At 39.0% G+C, this 18,653-nt stretch overlaps 1 protein-coding gene across 1 annotated transcript in view; it reads left to right on the top strand.

Annotated features, from left to right (window-relative positions):
* FBN2 (fibrillin 2) overlaps positions 1 to 18,039 on the top strand; it is a 226,740-nt gene extending 208,701 nt beyond the window's left edge. The window contains exons 56-65 of the mRNA XM_040241764.1: positions 73 to 198; positions 1,746 to 1,952; positions 2,885 to 3,010; positions 4,615 to 4,737; positions 5,433 to 5,549; positions 6,151 to 6,279; positions 7,966 to 8,085; positions 13,032 to 13,263; positions 14,171 to 14,342; positions 16,137 to 18,039. Of these exons, the coding sequence (XP_040097698.1) occupies positions 73 to 198; positions 1,746 to 1,952; positions 2,885 to 3,010; positions 4,615 to 4,737; positions 5,433 to 5,549; positions 6,151 to 6,279; positions 7,966 to 8,085; positions 13,032 to 13,263; positions 14,171 to 14,342; positions 16,137 to 16,511 (1,727 nt within the window). The 3' untranslated portion in view covers positions 16,512 to 18,039. The remainder of the gene's footprint in view (positions 1 to 72; positions 199 to 1,745; positions 1,953 to 2,884; positions 3,011 to 4,614; positions 4,738 to 5,432; positions 5,550 to 6,150; positions 6,280 to 7,965; positions 8,086 to 13,031; positions 13,264 to 14,170; positions 14,343 to 16,136) is intronic.
* Positions 18,040 to 18,653: the final 614 nt, after the last annotated feature.

The raw sequence follows: 18,653 nt of genomic DNA, 5'->3' as shown, positions 1-18,653 counted from the left end.
TTAGAAGATAAACATTTGTAAATTATAAACGTTACAGTCTATTCATGACTCATATTATTTGTTTTTCTAAAGATGAAAATGAATGCAGGACCAAACCAGGAATCTGTGAAAATGGGCGTTGTGTTAACACTATTGGGAGCTATAGATGTGAGTGTAATGAAGGCTTTCAGTCCAGCTCTTCTGGCACTGAGTGCCTTGGTAAGTTGATAAACAGAGTATATTTTACTTGGTGAATAAAGCATTGTTTTGTGATGTAATCTCAGAAGAGTTCTATATATATATATATATCCTTGTCTGCCAAATAGATCCCCCAATCTGAGTAATCCATGTACCTCTTCCTGAAGATAGACATCTATTAAAATGATGTATTTGTACACGTGTGTGTAGTACATACATCCATGCTTAATGTAAATAACCATCTTAAGTAGTCTTTCCAAAATTAAGATTAATTATGCTCTATGGAAAATGTGACTCTAGTAAAACTTACATCAGGGAACGATTTAATTCCAAAAGAAAATATTTGCTATGTGAGGTAAGTTTTGCTGTATTAATTATATTAAAGAAAATGCCACATTTCAGAAATGCAGTGAGAGTTAATTTTTATTTATGATACAAAAAAGTGTTTTATAAAACATTTTCTCGTGGAAAATATAAGTCTCAGGCATTTTAATGATAAAATGCATATATCATAAATGGTTTAGTTAATTATGAGCAGGTGTAAAAGTATGAAGTAGTCAGATTTAAGGCAAACAGAGAAATAGCACTCCTCACGGGCTTTGATGCAAAAACAGCACATTTCAGCTCCATCAGATTGTTCTCAGAATGATGTCATCTGCTTCAAATCCTAGGAAATTATTAGTCATGAAAACATATTTTGTTTATTATAATCTTCAATCTAGATCTTCATTAACCATCAGTCCTTTTGGAAATAGAAAAGATGACCTCCATAGAAAGTGTACTTTTCTGTCCATATTACTAACAGTTCATTAGGATGGTTCTTAAAACCCCATTAAAGATCTCTTTGCCAACTTATATCAGTAAAATCCCTTTATTTATAATAATTTTAAAAACTACTTAATCCAATGTTTAAACAGTCTTTTAGATGTCTGAAATACAGGAGATTAGATTGAATATGTACCAAGATGATAACATAGTCCAGAACTTGCTTTTCAAAAACAAATCCTGTTCTCATTTGCTTATTTAAAGGGAAGTATTTTTCTTTGATTTTTCCTTTCAGTTGGATTCTATAGGAATGGTAGTTTACTGTCACTTAGCTGCTGAGGAAAAGAAGAAAAAACCCACCTCTGTTTCTTTAGTATCAGTTATTAAATTTAGTAAACTGTTGCTAAAGAGCACTGTGAAATGAACCTCCAACAGAACTTTCTAATCATTGTCTTAAGCAATGTGACTCTTCACATAAAAGAATATTTAACTTTTTAAAAAGGTATTGCTATGGGACTTCCCTGGTGGTCCAGTGGCTAAGACTCCTCCCTCCCAATTGCAGGGGCCCAGGTTCAATCCCTGGCTGAGGAACTAGATCCCACACGCCACAACTGCGAGTTCACACGTGGCAGCTAAAGATTCTGTATGCTACAACTAAGACCCAGCACCACCAAAATAAATTGATTTTTTTTTAAAGTATTGTTATGGAGGAAAATATTGATTGTCCTTTTTAATGTGAAGACCCAGATAATGAAGCGTCAGTCCCTTGACACTGGTGCTTTTTAACTACATTGTCATTTCAGACAATCGCCAGGGCCTCTGCTTTGCAGAGGTGTTGCAGACCATGTGCCAGATGGCATCCAGCAGCCGTAACCTTGTCACAAAGTCAGAATGCTGCTGCGACGGGGGGCGAGGCTGGGGTCATCAGTGTGAGCTCTGCCCACTCCCTGGAACTGCACAGTACAAAAAGATATGTCCTCATGGCCCAGGCTATACCACTGATGGAAGAGGTAAGGAGTTGAGGAAATTCATGCGTGTTATCAACACAGTGCATGTTAATTCAGATTAATTTGAAGGAAATAGGATAGTGGCTAAAATATATGTGTATATGTGTGTGGTCCTATATGCTTTTCACTAATGCTTCAGCAGCTTTCAGAGGCATAATCTTCGTATCAAATCTAAGAGATAGAATCCCTTATTGTTCCTATTTTAGCAGATAGAAACCGAAGCATGAAGCTAAGTAACGATAAATAAATGTTCCCAAGATCACAGCCTTTTTAAAGGTTGGAGCAAGGAATGGAATGTATCTGTCTGACCCCAGAGGCCATCTGCAACCCACAAGCTATGCGTGCTTCATTTAAGTAAAGGTTGCTTATTTGTGCACAGGAACTCATTCTGTTTGCAGCGTATTTACAAATCAGCAAGACTCACACATGATTAATAGTTTCCAGGTTTTTTGGTACAACCAATATGCTAATGTCCTAAAAATAACATTTTCCTCTATGACTATACAGATTCTAGATCTTATGCTTGATTATATTGCTAATGAAACCCTTTCTTAGGGTCTAATGCAACTGAATTTAAAGCCAATCCATGGAATACCATCACTAATTCCAAATTAGTGGAACTTCAGAAGAGTAGCTTTCTATTGATAGAGTCCCCCAAAAAATTCATGCTTAGATTGCAGAACGAATGGACTCCAGAGGGGCTTTCAACATAGCCTTCCTTGTGTTTGTCTCTTCCTATCACTTCAGATTCTTTTGTTATCTCTTCCTTCTATGTTGCCACTCTATTGAAGGATGAAAAAGTACACGAGCACAGTTATGAACGTAGGTTTTTAGTTATCTGTCAATTCCTTACTTTCTTTTCGTTTCTAACCAGTTTTATTCTTGCATCTGTATTGACTTCTGTTTGTTTTTGTCTTGGGGTTTTTGGTGCACAGATATTGACGAATGTAAAGTTATGCCAAATCTCTGCACCAATGGTCAGTGCATCAATACCATGGGCTCCTTCCGGTGTTTCTGTAAGGTTGGCTACACGACAGACATCAGCGGCACGTCATGTGTAGGTAAGGAAAGAGAAGGCATCTCTGCATCTGAGTGGTTGTTCACTGCTGTTTGCTACAAGTCCTTTACTGTCAGTAGAATATATTTATTATGGTGTTTGGATTGTACATTTCGCTAAAGTGATGCTGTTCCTTTCATTAGTGCAGTTCTTAATATCATAGGAGTTGTCTAAGGCCTTGTCTAGTAATGTGAGACATAGAACTGGTCTAAAGTTAGGGAAACATGAAAATTATTTTTTAAAATGTATATACTTTCCACATTTTACATTTAGTTTAAAATGTATAGAGGCATGTTTGTTTTGTCATTTTTTTAATGAAAGACCAGGACTTTTGATTGTGAAAGTATGTCTTTGCATATGGAGAGAATGCTTTTTGCTTGTTTCTCGTTGCAGTTATTTTTGCATAAAACATACCAATTAAGCAGCATCTGAAATTTCCAGTTGCAAAGCATTCTCAATACAGAAAACCTTCTACATATTTACAATCTCTTTTTCTAATTTATTTTACTGTCTCATCCACAGAGAGGGTGGTAGCTTGCCTTTATTGAGTCTTTCCAAAACATTTAGTTTTCATTAAAGAAAAAACAATATTTTCTCCTTCGTAGTTCATCAGCTTAATATCAACTTGTTTTAATAACAAGCACATCTGGCATGAAAAGGTTAAGAAGAACCAATGTAAATCTTAGTAAGCATTCAACTCACTTGGGCAAGATAGTAACAGAAACTAGGCTATCAGTCATGAGCTTTTAACATTCTTTGGGCATCAATCAATGTCTTTTATGGGTGAAGTGGAGATGGTTTGCTGTCAGAGTCCTAGCAGAAAAAAGGTGGCATATTGAAATGAGAACAATTTGAGGAGACTTGTTTCTTTAACAAAAGGACAGTGTATAAAGGTGTGAGCAGAAAATACTAGCACTAGTGCTGAGTTCTGGGGCTATTCCACCTCTGGGCCAAAGATAAGAGGGAAGGATTCCTGAAACCTAGAAGATGGAGAAAGTTGTTCCCAGAGGCCTGCCTTTACAGCATCCGTGACCTCTGCCCCATGACTCAGTCAGCCTCAGCCCATCTTGCGAGAAGGCCATCGAGGAGCTAAGGACCAGAGTGAAGGCAGAGGGCAGGAGGGCCTGCTAATGGTGCCTGTGTGCAGTTCAGTCTCCTGGGCCCGAGAACAGGGTGGACCAAGGTAAGGACTGCAGTTGGAAGGAGAAGTGGAAGGTCTCCCTCACAATCTGTGATGCCAAACAATTCCTGGGGAAGTATCAGCTCAGAGACTTTGAGAACATCCGCCACATCCGCATGTCAAAGAGAAGAAACTCTAACCTTCGGGTTTATGATTCTCAAACTGTAAACCGAAGTACCCCAATCTAAAAAATCTAGTGTCATTTTTTGAACCCAGTTGTCTGGATATTTCAATATTTGCCCAAGAATCGCCTGACAAAGTTAAGCCAGTGAATTGGCTTTAGAGAAAATTGTTCTGCGCCTCGTTTCTCTCTGGCTCTTTTCCATTTTAAGTTGAAGAAGAAAACAATGAGTGAGAATATGGAGGGAGGAAAGAGACTGGTCGTTCCTTCTAACCAGTAATTTAATCCTCACATCACTTTTACTCAGATCTCGACGAATGTTCGCAGTCCCCAAAACCCTGCAACTTCATCTGCAAGAACACGGAGGGGAGTTACCAGTGCTCGTGTCCCCGGGGCTATGTCCTGCAGGAGGACGGGAAGACCTGCAAAGGTGATGAAGAGTTTATTTGTGTGACCCTCTCCTTTTTTTCAGGTTCAAGATCAGCTTATCGGAGATCAGGCCATGTGCCTCACTTTTTACTATGGCTTCCCTTGTGACTCAGATGGTAAAGAATCTGCCTGCAATACAGAAGACCCGGATTTGATCCCGGGGACAGGAAAATCCCTTAAAGAAGGGAAAGGCTACCCACTCCAGTGTTCTGACCTGGAGAATTCCATGGACTGTATAGTCCATGGGGTCGCAAAGCGTCAGACACAACTGAGCAGTTTTCACTTTCACTTCATAGGATTAAGTAACCAGCCATGTACTGGTTAACTGTGCATTAACTGTGCATTAACTGTGGTTTAACTGTGCATTAAATACAGGTATTTTAACCTTTGAATATTAGCTTTGAAAACAGTTCATGAACATCACTATAATTCATCCTTTCAGCTTTTTGTTTTAGAAAAAAATTTTGTTATATATCACCTTAGCCATCCTGTCTTAGTAGCTCATAGTATTTACACTGCTTAAGTATGTGAAAAGAAACTCCTTGCCTTATGCATATGGAAATCTATGAAGCTTCCAACAAAAATCTAGACAAAATACTCCTGGTAGAACATGCACACCTCTCTGTGGCTTCATGCGAAGGGAAGCATAGCCAGATAACTCTGCTCTGATTTTCATTGACTTGTCTTTCATTGCAGACCTTGATGAATGTCAAACCAAACAGCACAATTGCCAGTTCCTGTGTGTCAACACTCTGGGAGGTTTTACCTGTAAATGTCCACCTGGTTTCACACAGCATCACACTGCTTGTATTGGTAAGACAAAACTACAAAAGGGAAGTTCTGCACACTACTAGTAGAAGCCTAAAACTGTAGTTAAAAATGGTAGAACAATGGCCCAGTACTTACATTAAAATCAGTCCCTCATAATTAGTGGTTTAAAAATGTTGTTAATAATTTATTTTTTCACAAGAACAATATCCAAGCATAGTAGTCCTGTGCAGTCCAAGCACGTGCCCAGTGGCTGTATTCCAAGCAGTGCCTTTATATTGCATTCTAAATATAATGTGTGCTCAGATCAAATATGAGTAAAAGGCTCACTATAATTTAGAGCATGCTCATGAACATGCTGGGATTTTTTTTTATGTCAGAAGACACACGGGTCTTAACCTTAACTTTCAGGCTGTGCTATCAAAACTATGTCCTCAATTGATCCAAAATATGCTCTGATTTCCAATCTCTTGAAATACACTTCTTTCTGACCATTTTTGTCTTTAATATGACCATGAACAGTGGCATACTTTTCTGTAAACTCTGTTTTCACATCTTGAAACTTAGGCTTTTATACCTTACTTTTTACTTCATGTAGTAAAATTTGAATCCTATAATAATTAGAAAGCCTTTTGTCCTCTGCTAGACAACAATGAATGTGGGTCCCAGCCTTCACTTTGTGGAGCAAAGGGAATCTGTCAAAACACCCCTGGAAGTTTCAGCTGCGAATGCCAAAGAGGGTTCTCTCTTGATGCTACTGGACTGAACTGTGAAGGTGAGTTTATTTATTTTAATATTCTTATTCTAATACAGCAAACTGTTTTCTTTTCATTTCTAAGCCACTCAATGAGAAATTGAGATCATCTCAAACAAAGATTAACAAAGTAAAATCCAGAAGTTGATTTTTTTTGTTTATAAAGTTTCATATATCATTCTGGGGACAGAGGAAAACCTTCACGTGATGAAACAAAAATTCTGTGAGTACACATGGGCTTCTGAAATAACTGTTTACCTAGTTACTGATCTAAAAAGAGAATTTAACTGAAAACGAATTCTGTACCTCATTTAGTTGCAGCAGTATATGAGTAAACCAGAAAAAAATCGGATGTCTGTTCCATGATGCTTGAATGTAAAATGTATAAATGTTAAGTATAAGATGCAGAACCATTTATAGGAAACTGGGCAGATGAACAGAAAGCACTGGGGAAAACTGATGGCGGTTTTACTTGTCTGAGGGTCCCAGCTCACTGTCTTTTCTATAAAGAGCGTTTCCTATCAAGTCTTCATCACCACAGATATTTCCTGTTAAATCCACGGGAAAATTTAAGTGGAAATAAAATAAGAATTTGCCTGTGGCCAATAAAATATTGTTCTTCAGCATTTTCATTGCAAGTTCTAGCGTATGAGATAAATATACTACGACTGATAGCTTTTACAAAATACTCATGCCAGAGGTTCTGAGAGCATGTACTTCCCCTTTATATCTTTATATACTAGTGCAATTTACATCTTTATTGATTTTAGTCACCCTTGAATTAATTATTCTTAGGAATACATGATTTTGAACTCTAGAAATATATGTAGAGGTTTTAATATAGTCTGAGAACTACAGGACTTTTACATGTATCTAATCTTCAACCACAAAAAATTCAACTTAAAAAATTTCTATTTTAATATTTTGTATTTGAAATCATTGAGACTTTGAAAGTATTTGGCACGTACAGCTGCTTGCCATGTGTGAGTTCAGCTTGTGACTATCTACATAAGATACAATTTATTAATTATCCATATAAAATTTGTTACACATATATCAGACATGCCTATTTCATTTTTCTTTTTATGGGTAAATTTCAAAGCCTCAGTTGTCATTCCAGAAGAGTATGCATGTATGAACAAAGAAATTATTCCATATGTGTCATAATACTATATCATGTCTAAAAATAATGTATTTAAATACTTCAAATTTGCATCTAATTAATCTCAAATAGTAATAAAATTTTTTGCATTCCCAACCATTATAATTCTTTAGGTATTTCTGTAATGCTTGTATTTTCCAGAAAATGAGAATTAACATGTCAATCACTTTTGAACTTACTGGAATATGTGATGCAAATATATTTATATCATTTACCAAATAAATCATACCATATGTAGTTAATCCATCCAAAATGCACAACATTTGTGGTTGCTATGGCTGATTTGCTAAAATTAAGATATTATTTAGAGCACTGACGTGGCATGGCTGGTGCATAGAATAAGAATGATATGGTTTCTTATCTCAGAGCCGTTCTCTGTACCACCACTGACTTAATAACCATGTGACTTGGAAAAAATCACAGCCCCTCAGCGTGTCTTGTTTGTTTGTTCCTCGGATAATATTTACCCCGTGTTGTGTTTGGAGTACATTTAAGAATAATAGAAGAAAGGTGACATAAAAATCTTGCTGGGATTGTTTTTACAGATGTTGATGAATGTGATGGAAACCACAGGTGCCAGCATGGCTGCCAGAACATCCTGGGAGGCTACAGGTGTGGCTGCCCGCAAGGATATATTCAGCATTACCAGTGGAATCAGTGTGTTGGTGAGCACTCGCTTGTTACATGGCATCTGCTTTTCTTGCCTTATACTATCTTTTAGTAAAACAAATGCGCAATAAAGGTGGTCATTTTCAGTGTAGCCTTTAAACCCTAGAACTTAAAAACCTAGTACTTAGGACTGATGCGTGGGAATCTATTAAGCTACTTTGTATACTTGTGTGTATTTGAAAATATACATAATATACTTTAAAATGTTAAGTACCTAAAAAGTAACTCAGTTAGAGCTTTGATAATTTTCATTTTCTGCTAGCTGATAATTTTAAATTTCTGAAGATGATGTCAATACTCATATCATCTTCATTCGCTAAGGTCAAAGCCTTTTTTTTTAATCAGTAATTTAGTATCTTTAGATTTGGGGTTGAAGGGTTGCCCATCCATCTGCTCATATAAATCTAAAAGGAATCAGATCAAATTAATGAGCACCATTCATCTGTGCTCTCCAATCACATATTTAATGAAAGGTAGGGGGGAGTATAAAGGATTTTAAGATAGAAAAAGTAACTAGTTATAGCAAATTCTGTTGAAAACTCCAGACAAAAAAAAGTGTTTGTAAAATAAAATCTGTAGACCCTCAACTCTCTTTCTTGCACTGCTAGAGTCATGGAAATTCTCCTTTTAAGGAGAGTTTGATCAAAGAGAACATTACTCTCTGCTTGAATAGCCAGCTGACTTAGCATATGCCTAATTTCTTGGCTCCGTTTGAATGCCCTTCCTAGACGCAGCCTCCAACACAGTGTGACAGTAGATGCGGGCACAGCTTGAGCAGAAGGGGGATCAGTGGGCCTGCTGAGAAACAGCAGGTTGCTTCCTGTCTCTCTGTAGTGATTGAAATTGCCCCACGTGTATTTCAAGCATTTTACTCTAAGGGAGCCACTAAGTAAATTAATTTGATTTTATCCATGATGATCTTCTCAAAAGAAATTTCTGATGACAGTTTAGTGACTTGAGAAAATCAAGGCAAATTTCAGAGGTGGGAAAGCAACCCTGAAAGTTGGTGCAGCTCTGCTGTGGCTTTGGCCACACCAGGAAACACACACTCATGGGGGAAATGTGAAAACCAGTGATGATCTGGAAGTTATGGATAGAGTTTGAAAGGATTATCAAAATGATGACTTCGGCTGTCGATCAAAATGACTTTATAAGTTCAGTTTACTTCTTTACTCTTCATAGAAAAAAAAATGTTGCAGAAGTTATTATGCCCCAATTTATTGATTCATAAACAGATAAAGTACAGGGACACTCTTCAGAACATAGGTAACTATTTTTTAGGTAACTATTATAAGCGTGCAAAATGATTTTTATTATATTTTGTTATTTATAAAATGCGAGGCCCACCCCTCTATTCAATTAATACCATGGACTTCTTGGTTACTTCTTACACGACTTAAAGCAGAAGAGTGATCTGTAATATTTCACATGTATCAGTTTAAATAAAATTCTTGTTTTTAGAGCAATCATAAGTAGAATTGGAATGTGCATGGATGATCAACTCAATTTCTGAGTTTTTAAGTTTCCTGGAATTTCAGCCTGTAAGCATTTAGTGTGAAAATAGACACACAGGTTTTCACTGAATACACTCTGACTTAAAGTCAGGGCTGTGTGGTGTACCCAAGTTGTTCTTGGTGGGATCCTTGGAGTAGGCACTTAAGCAAGGCAGTCACCCCAGAGCAACTCACGCTGGGATCTAACCAGAAGCCAGTGGGCCTTCTAATCAGCAGAGACCCCCATCGACAGAGGGATAAGTGGTTTCAGAGATGAATTAAAAACTGAAGATACATAAGCAGATACCCCAACTGTAAGAATAAATGTTAGCTTGCTCTGCTAAAATGGGCACCTCTAAGCAGCAAGCCTCTGGGTAAGTAAGACAAAGCAGGGATTTATTTTGAAAGATTAGAGATTCTTTTGTGCGGGGTTGAGCAATCCAGCTCATCACTAATAAAATCTAACTCTTGCAATTTTGAACCCACAGAACATTAGAATTATAACTCAAATATATTTCAGTAATAGAATCAAACAACCATCAGGAACTAATAAAAGCAACAAGTTAGCAAAATAGCAATATTATAACAAAATGCAAATCGAAAGGCCACAAATCATTTTTATCTGTCACTGCTGCTGCTGCTGCTAAGTCGCTTCAGTCGTGTCCGACTCTGTGCGACCCCATAGACGGCTGTCTACCAGGCTCCCGTCCCTGGGATTCTCCAGGCAAGAATACTGGAGTAGGTTGCCATTTCCTTCTCCAGTGCATGAAAGTGAAAAGTGAAAGTGAAGTCGCTCAGTCGTGTCCGACTCTTCGCAACCCCATGGACCGCAGCCTACCAGTCTCTGCCGTCCATGGGATTTTCCAGGCAAGAGTACTGGAGTGGGTTGCCATTGCCTTCTCCATATCTGTCACTATGAATATGAATATCTTCATTTATTCATATGATTGAAGAAGGGATTTCCCATGAAGTATCTCAGACAGATTTAACTGGGGTCCCCTTGTAAATGGACACAAACAGTGCATCAGATAATTTAAGTAATAGTAAGTTGTAAACCTGCAATGATATTAATACTGCTGCCAGTGTAAGAAAAATGACAGCATTTGAAAAACATTTTAAATTCAAATGGATACTTTAAGAAGTGTTCAGCGAGGTACCACAGAACACTTATAACATTCTGATACATAGATTGTACAGATTGAGGAACATTCCCATGCGTTCCTAAATAATATGCAAGCATTATAATTATCCTAAATTGAAAATAAGATAATATTACTAACATTTGAATATGATTACATCTTAATATATGAAGCTTTGGTTTACTTAGTGTTAGCAACTTCTAGTTCCTTGTATGTCCTTTTCAAAATAACTTGAACATAGTTTAGTGAGACTTGAGTCAGCTCAAAGTATGTTTCAAACCAGATTTGAACATATTTTCAAAGTCAGATTACCTACGCCTATAAAATTATGCTATAGCGTACATTTATGGGATATAAATATGATGTCTGTCATGGTGCCTCCAAAAGTTTTAACTATATAAAAATGTTCTTGTCAGTGGTATGTTTAAATGCAGTTTATTCAATTAATTGCCTTTCTTGGTAATTTTTCCACATTAACACAATATCTAATACTATGTTCGTAGCAGGATCATTTTGTTAAATTATAACCTAACTCACATTCTCTTATCAGGAGAGAAACACCACATATAAAAATAGTGTCAGATTTAATTAGGAAAGCAGAATTCCAAGTTTTTGATATATAGAAATAAAATAGTAGTTATATTTATGTCATAAGTAGCAGGTTTGATCCCTGGTCTGGGAAAATCCCCTGGAGGAGGAAATGGCAGCCCACTCCAGTGTTCTTGCCGGGAGAACCCCATGGACAGAGGAACCTGGCCGCTACAATCCACGGGGTCACAAAGAGTCGGACACGACTTAGCAACTGAGCAACAACAGCAAGCTTACTTATTAAGAATTTATTCATATACTTTCTTCCTGTGAAATGAAGGCTGAGGATTTGTCCATATTAAGTAATCATATGGTAATTCATATCCAGTGATTAAGAATGCTGTATTTGGCAGTTTGGTTTACTTCCGAAACTGTACTCAGGAGACAGAAATGTGCCTAATAATATTGGCCTTTTCAACAACCTCTGTATCATAGTTAATGAAGTATAATTTCCTGTGTGAGAGGCCTTCCCAGCTTGACTCCATCTGCATCCTCCAAATCTCCCTGAGCTACTGCAGAGAAGCACGTGGCTCTGCCTCTGTATCCCAAGGGCACACCCAATTGCAAATGGGCCTGTTTCCCCACATGAGCTGAAACACGGACTTGTCATGTATTTGGTAAAAACGCTATGCTCTAGTACAGTCACAAGAATCTTAAAGAATTCCATGGACCAGACGTGACTGGTGCCCAGGGTGAAATTTGGATGATGATGAAGCCCACAGGGGTCAAGCCACAGACTAGGTATCAACCAGACAGTTAAGAACAAAATTGTCATCGCCAAAGTTAAAAGCACAATCAAACTTTGATTTTGTAAAAATGGTAAGAGTAGCTGAAAGTATTAACCTGAAATTATCTTACTGTCAGGCATTTATGATGTAGCGTCAGTCATTAAACTAGTAAAACCCATGTCAGCTGATGGCTTGGTGCAAACCCACATCAGAAGGCAAAGTATGTATATGACAGGTTTTCAAGTGGTTAAAAGTGTATGAGGCTATTGGTTCAATAGGTTCAATTAATGTTTACTTCAGTTATTTTCATTTAGGATATTTCGATTTTTTAATATACTTTTCTCTCCATGTATATAATGAATGCTTTGGAAATTGCTAGGAGAATGGATAAAAAATACAGATATAAATTGAGGCTTTTTAAAACTGAAATATAATTCACGTGCCATAAAATTCACCTTTTAAAACGTCCAGTTCAGTGGTTTTTAAGTCTATTCTCCCAGCAGTGTACAACCATCAGCAACACAGCATCTCCACCTCGAAAAGAAGCTCAATACCCCTTAGAAGTCATTCTCCGTTTCTCCCTCCCCACAGCTCCTGGCAACTAGTCATCTACTTTCTGTCCTTGTGAGTCTGTCTGAGGCATAGACTTTTGAAGTAACCTTCTGAAAAGTGATCAGAAGAGTTACTCAGTAGTCAGACTGCAAATATCTGTGCCCAAAGGCTGCCAGGATATTCAGAAAAACCTAGTACAAACAGAATATAAAAGCATGGGGAAGCTTTTGTTTAAGCCATAATTTTAGGGGAATTTGTCAGGTCTCTTTTTTTTTTTTTTTAAATTTCATATGCTTGGCAAATCAACCATCATGGTAAACATTTAAAAATATGGTTCTAAAGCTACTTCCCCTGTCAAATCATAGATATTTGATACTGGGGCTCTTCTTTGCCCCACCTCCCTCCCCTCCACTTGTAAAAGTCTCTTGCTTTATGTTCTTAGACGAGAATGAATGCTCCAATCCCAATACCTGTGGCTCTGCTTCCTGCTACAACACCCTGGGAAGCTACAAGTGCGCCTGCCCCTCTGGGTTCTCCTTCGACCAGTTCTCCAGTGCCTGCCACGACGTGAATGAGTGCTCGTCTTCCAAGAACCCATGCAATTACGGCTGCTCCAACACAGAAGGGGGATACCTCTGCGGCTGCCCACCTGGGTACTACAGGGTGGGACAGGGGTAAGGCCCTCCACCTCCCCACATACGCGAAAGTGAACAGGGTCCAGTGCCTGGCCACCTGGCACTGGGGGAAGGCAAATGGTAATTAAAAGCTGACTAGGGGAAAGCTTTGATCAGAGCATTTAGGTATAGGAGGAAGAAGCTCCAGGAAGGCATGTGGATTCCCTGCTTTGTGGTGAGCATTGGACTCGACCCTGTATATGGGTATCATTCTCTTGTGTTTTAAAATGGCCTGAATAAATCCCTTAAGGCCAGAGACAGCAGATGTTTAAAGATACTGTGGCTCCTTCCTTCAAGGAAGCCAGCACTCCACAGCGTCAGTTCAGTTCAGTAGCTCAGTCGTGTCCGACTCTGCGACCCCATGAATCGCAGCATAGAAGATGGGAATTTAGGAGTCGTCTTCCCCGGAAGGAACAGTGTGTGAGTCAGACACTGAGGGTTGTTGGACTAATATGTCCACTATGGGTACATAATAATACTTGAAACAGAAATCTTGGTATAGACAACGGTCATTTAGCGTCAGCTCACTAACTCTTTCATTAATCAAAATAGGAGTTCAGCAGTCTCAGTTGGTAAGCAGCAAATGTAGGCTTCAGGCTTTTGAATCAACAGAACTTCTAACACTCTGAAAATTCATACTTGACTTTTACCATCTCGATTTAACTACACAGAGTGCTTCAGTCTAATCAGGATTAAAAATTGGGGAAACTTGGGGCTCACTCTTGGAAGAATTTTGCTGTTTAAAATAAAGGAGAATCTCATGCATTAAGTGCTGAAGAAAAGTTACCAAGGCTATTAGGTTTTTATGTTTACGATCTTAGGATTTTGGAAAAACCTCTGCTCTACCTCTAGAAAACAGTAGAGTTATGATGAAGTCTAACGTCAATTTGCATCTTGTTGCAAATAGCCACTGCGTCTCAGGAATGGGATTTAACAAAGGGCAGTACCTATCGATGGATACAGAGGTAGAGGAAGAGAATGCTCTGTCCCCGGAAGCATGCTACGAGTGCAAAATCAACGGCTACTCTAAGAAAGACAACAGGCAGAAGCGAAGTGTTCATGAACCCAAACACATTGCTGTGAGTAACTTCACTTTATTTTGTCACCAGATTTTTTCCATATGGAGTCATGTATACTATTGCAGTAAACTTTTATGTAGGTTTCAGCCTCAGTGGAGCTAAACCTCCACCTCGTGAAATTCATCAGCTTAGTTAATGGACAAACTATGGCAGAGACAAGTAAGTTAAAGAGTGGTGTTTTTAACTCAGAAAGGACTGGGGGACTTTAAGATTCATAGTTTCAGATCACATGTTGGCATTTTTGATTTGTGCCAGGAGGTAATAAGATGTCCTTCTAGGAGGTAACTATTTTGAAATGATTCAAAAAATGAAATTATTGTGAATCTGTCCAGTTCTGTTGTATACAGATGTAGTATACTGGGCTGATCTTAATTTTCACCAGGTAAGCCAACTACATGTCACATTTTGTGACATTTATAAGATAGGTGTTGCTTCCATAAAAGTTTTATCTCCAGGTAACTTGTATTTTGTAAGGAGCTGAAGATCTGAATTGCCTGCTGCTGCTGCTATTTCTTTCTGTTTGTGGTATTTAGCACAGTGGTTAAATGGGTGGGCCACAGATTCTTGGTTTTGAATTTATTCCCTGACCCTCTGTACTTACTACCCATGTTACACAGAGCGTATTTACTTAGCCTCTCTCTACCTCAATTTCTTCACCTGTTAAAATTGGAATAAAAATATTTACCTCCAAAGGCTGGCAAGAAGATTAATGAAGCAATTGCTGTGAAGCTTCTGAAACGGTGCCTGGCATAAACACTGATGCATGTTCTGCAAATAATAGCCAGTATGTGGAGGTGTTTTCCCCTAGAGATCAGGGAGACCATCCTCGTCAGTTAGTGTCACTGCAGAATTCCCCATCAAAACACCTAGTCAGCAACTAACTGGCTGGGTGCATTGGGCAACTTGCTTCAGTTTTCTGGGCCTCAGAAATTTATAAGATGAGACTTCTCTAGCCACAAAATCTCTGGTTCTGTTTTATAATCATACATAGGCCAGCATTACATTTACCTTAAGTAGATTAAGGTACCTAGCTGATGTTTAAGTATGGCAACTGAACTATTCATTAAGTAAGCCAAACTACAATTAGATCCAGAAATTCTGCTTGTAAAACCCTCCCGTTGTGATTCTAGGGGGCTGCATGCTGAAGGGGGCACCTTAGTACCACGGTCCCCAAGTTCTTGGCAGGCACCCACTCAAAGCATTGATTTTTTTTGCCCCTGTCTTACTGAAGTAGCATTCTTATACAGAGAGAGACTTGGTGTATCTGGGCCCTGCCCCATTGCCTTTTAACCAAAGCTGGTTCAAACCTGAGCCCCGATGACTCTGGAGTTCGCTCCCTCTGCACTGACAGCTCCCAGAAGACACACTCACATGTGGTTTGTGGCCAGAATACCAGGGCTTTCAGAGTGAAAATCCCTCTATGCACAGTTAAAACAGCTGCACTTCTCGTTTTAACTCCAACAACAAAAAAATTACCATTATTTCCTAAATTGTCTCTTGTTTATTATTAATAAGTATGATATTTCATAAACCCCCCCAAAAAACTTGAAATATGAGTGCTTCCCATCAGCTCAGCCCTGTAACTTTACCTGGATAAGGTGTGGAAACAGTCGTAGAGATTTACAGGGCACACTCGGTGGAAGTGACCTTTTCTCCCAGCCGAGGGTAAGTTGCAAGCGGACAGGCAGAGATAGTATGTCACTGTGGCTGCACCCCCCTGACGGCCGGCTCCGGCAAGTCCTCGGTTTGTGCTGTCGAAGCTCTTCCCACACGGTTTTCCTGCTCTTCTTCCAGGTTAAACAGATCAGCCTGGAGAGCGTCGACATGGACAGCCCGGTGATGATGAAGTTCAACGTCTCCGGCCTTGGTGCAAAGGAGCACATTGTAGAATTCATGCCCGCCATCGAGCCACTCAACAACCACATCCGCTATGTCATCTCCCAGGGGAACGATGATGGTGTCTTCCGCATCCACCAAAGGAATGGGCTCAGCTACTTGCACACAGCCAAGAGGAAGCTCGTGCCTGGCATGTACACACTGGAAATCACTAGCGTCCCTCTCTACAAGAAAAAGGAGCTTAAGAAACTGGAAGACAGCAATGAAGATGACTACCTCCTAGGGGAACTGGGGGAGGCTCTCAGAATGAGGCTGCAGATTCAACTCTATTAACCCCTTGCAGACTTGGTTCCAGGCTCAAATCCCTGCACAGCCAGCCTTCAGAAGCCTCTGAGAAATCAATGACTAGTTTTAAAGAGGAAAGAAAAAAAAAAGACTTTTGTTTCTTTCCTCCCTGTCTCAGACTTCAGAATGTTGACCCTCACAGGGAGGGATGAAGTAGACTCTGGTGTGGCCAAAGATTTGAGCAAAAAGGCAACCGTGGTTACTGTATTTTTTATATAACTTCACTTTAAAGTATATTAAAAAGCTAAATATTCAAGAGATCAGCATATGGCACTAAATGCACAAAAATAATGTGAGCTTTTTTTTTCCTGTTAGCAGTCTGTAACACTTTGGGTATTTTGCTATAGTTGCTAATTAAAAAAATATAGATGTTTATTTATTTTTAATGCAGTAATATATGGAGAAATGAACAAACTATGTAAACAAAAAGGGAAACTCACTCGTTTTTCTTTAGATTTATAAATTTGAGCTATTTCTTTTAGAGGTGCTTTTTTAAAAAAAAAAAAATTCAGTAGATTCAAGAGATGTTTCCTTTGGTTTTCTGCCGGTTGTCCAACTGGTACACATCTGATTATTCTAAAGGAAGCCTCACAGAGCTGAATAGGCAGTAATCAATGTGTCATTAGATCCTTTATAAAGGAGATCAAAGCCAGAGGAGCTCACTGTGATGATACTTCACATCAGCAGACACACCAGGCAACAGAGGATGAAGCACAACCACTGTAGCAAAATACCTTGACTGCTTGTGAGACCAGTAGCATTGCAGGCCAAACCGTACTGTATTTCCTTCTCATAACCTCAAGGAAGCACATGTGCTACCCACAACACCTCATTCTTACCCAGGGCATGCTGCATACTTGCGGTGCTGTAGGCAGCTGAAGAACTGCCGTTCCTTCGGCAAGGAACACCTGGCGTTCTGTAGTGTTTGGTGCTGTCTTAGATTAATGGTGCATTTATTACATTCAAGCTATTTCAGGATTGCCATATGTGCAAACAAACCATGCAGTACAGACAAGGAATATATGTTGTTTTTTTTTTTTAATCCATTTCTTTTTTTTTTAGAATTTTCATTAATACTGTAGTTATACACCATATGTCTCGTTTTATCATAGCCTATTGTGTATGAAAGATGTTTGTACAATGAATTGATGTTTAGTTTGCTTTTAGTCATTTAAAGAGATATTGTACTAGGACGTGCTAGTAAGCATACGTCCCCGCATTCTTCTCAATCCAGGAACCTGTCCCTGGACCAGTGAGCAAACCTCATATGTGAAATGGCCAAAGCACATGCAGGCTCTGGGTTGTTCCTCTCACACCTGAGCTGACCAAAGATTAGTCACCGGTCATATCCAGTTCGGGACTTTGTTTTGTTTCCTAATAACTACAACAAAACAAACTGTAAATTTGTAATCAAGTATTTGTGAGGAAAAACTTACGGCTTTCGGTTTTGTTTGTTTTCCGTAGGTCTGTGTATCAAATATGACACTTTTCTTGCAATAAAGCTTATTTTGGGGTAGCTTTGTGGCTGAGAGTTCTATGAGACTGCAACCCCTGTTGTGTTTGTGGGCTGGGGGCTTGGCTTAGAGGGACCTGTATGAAAGTATCAGAAGGAGAGCCAGGCACATTTTTTTACAAGAAAACAAGAGACTGCTGTCAAATCTGTGACACAAAACAAGCGGGAGTGTTCAACTGACAATCCACAATTTGAGGTGGTATTCAAACAGGACATGGTCACGGCAGTTCATTGTTCACCTCTGTGTAGACACTAAGCTGCCCAGGACTCATCATCCTAGAGACCTCAGACTCTGTTGACTTCATCTTCACCTATGCTTTGAGTGCCGTCGTGTTAAAGCACTCAAGATGAAGTGAAACATTCGAAGAATCTCCCTTCTTAGGGTTTTTCTGAACTTGAGTTTTTAAGCAAAAGTATACAGCAGGCATACCGCAGGCCAGATGGTACCTTCACCGCAAATTACCCAGAGCTTCCTCTCTCTTGCAGTATTGCATACTGTCCTCAGTGGACAAGCGTATAGATAGAAGTCATTTGGCAGGGGCTCTCGTCTGATAGCAAAGCTGAAATGAGCACAGATAGGTCTCTGAAGTTAATTCAATACAAAGTTTGAGAATGTG

The sequence above is a fragment of the Oryx dammah genome, unplaced genomic scaffold (genome assembly GCF_014754425.2).
Source record: "Oryx dammah isolate SB20612 unplaced genomic scaffold, SCBI_Odam_1.1 HiC_scaffold_5, whole genome shotgun sequence".
Taxonomy (NCBI): Eukaryota; Metazoa; Chordata; class Mammalia; order Artiodactyla; family Bovidae; genus Oryx; species Oryx dammah.
The sequence above is the reverse complement of the archived record's forward strand: the minus strand, read 5'-3'. Positions and strand labels throughout refer to the sequence as shown.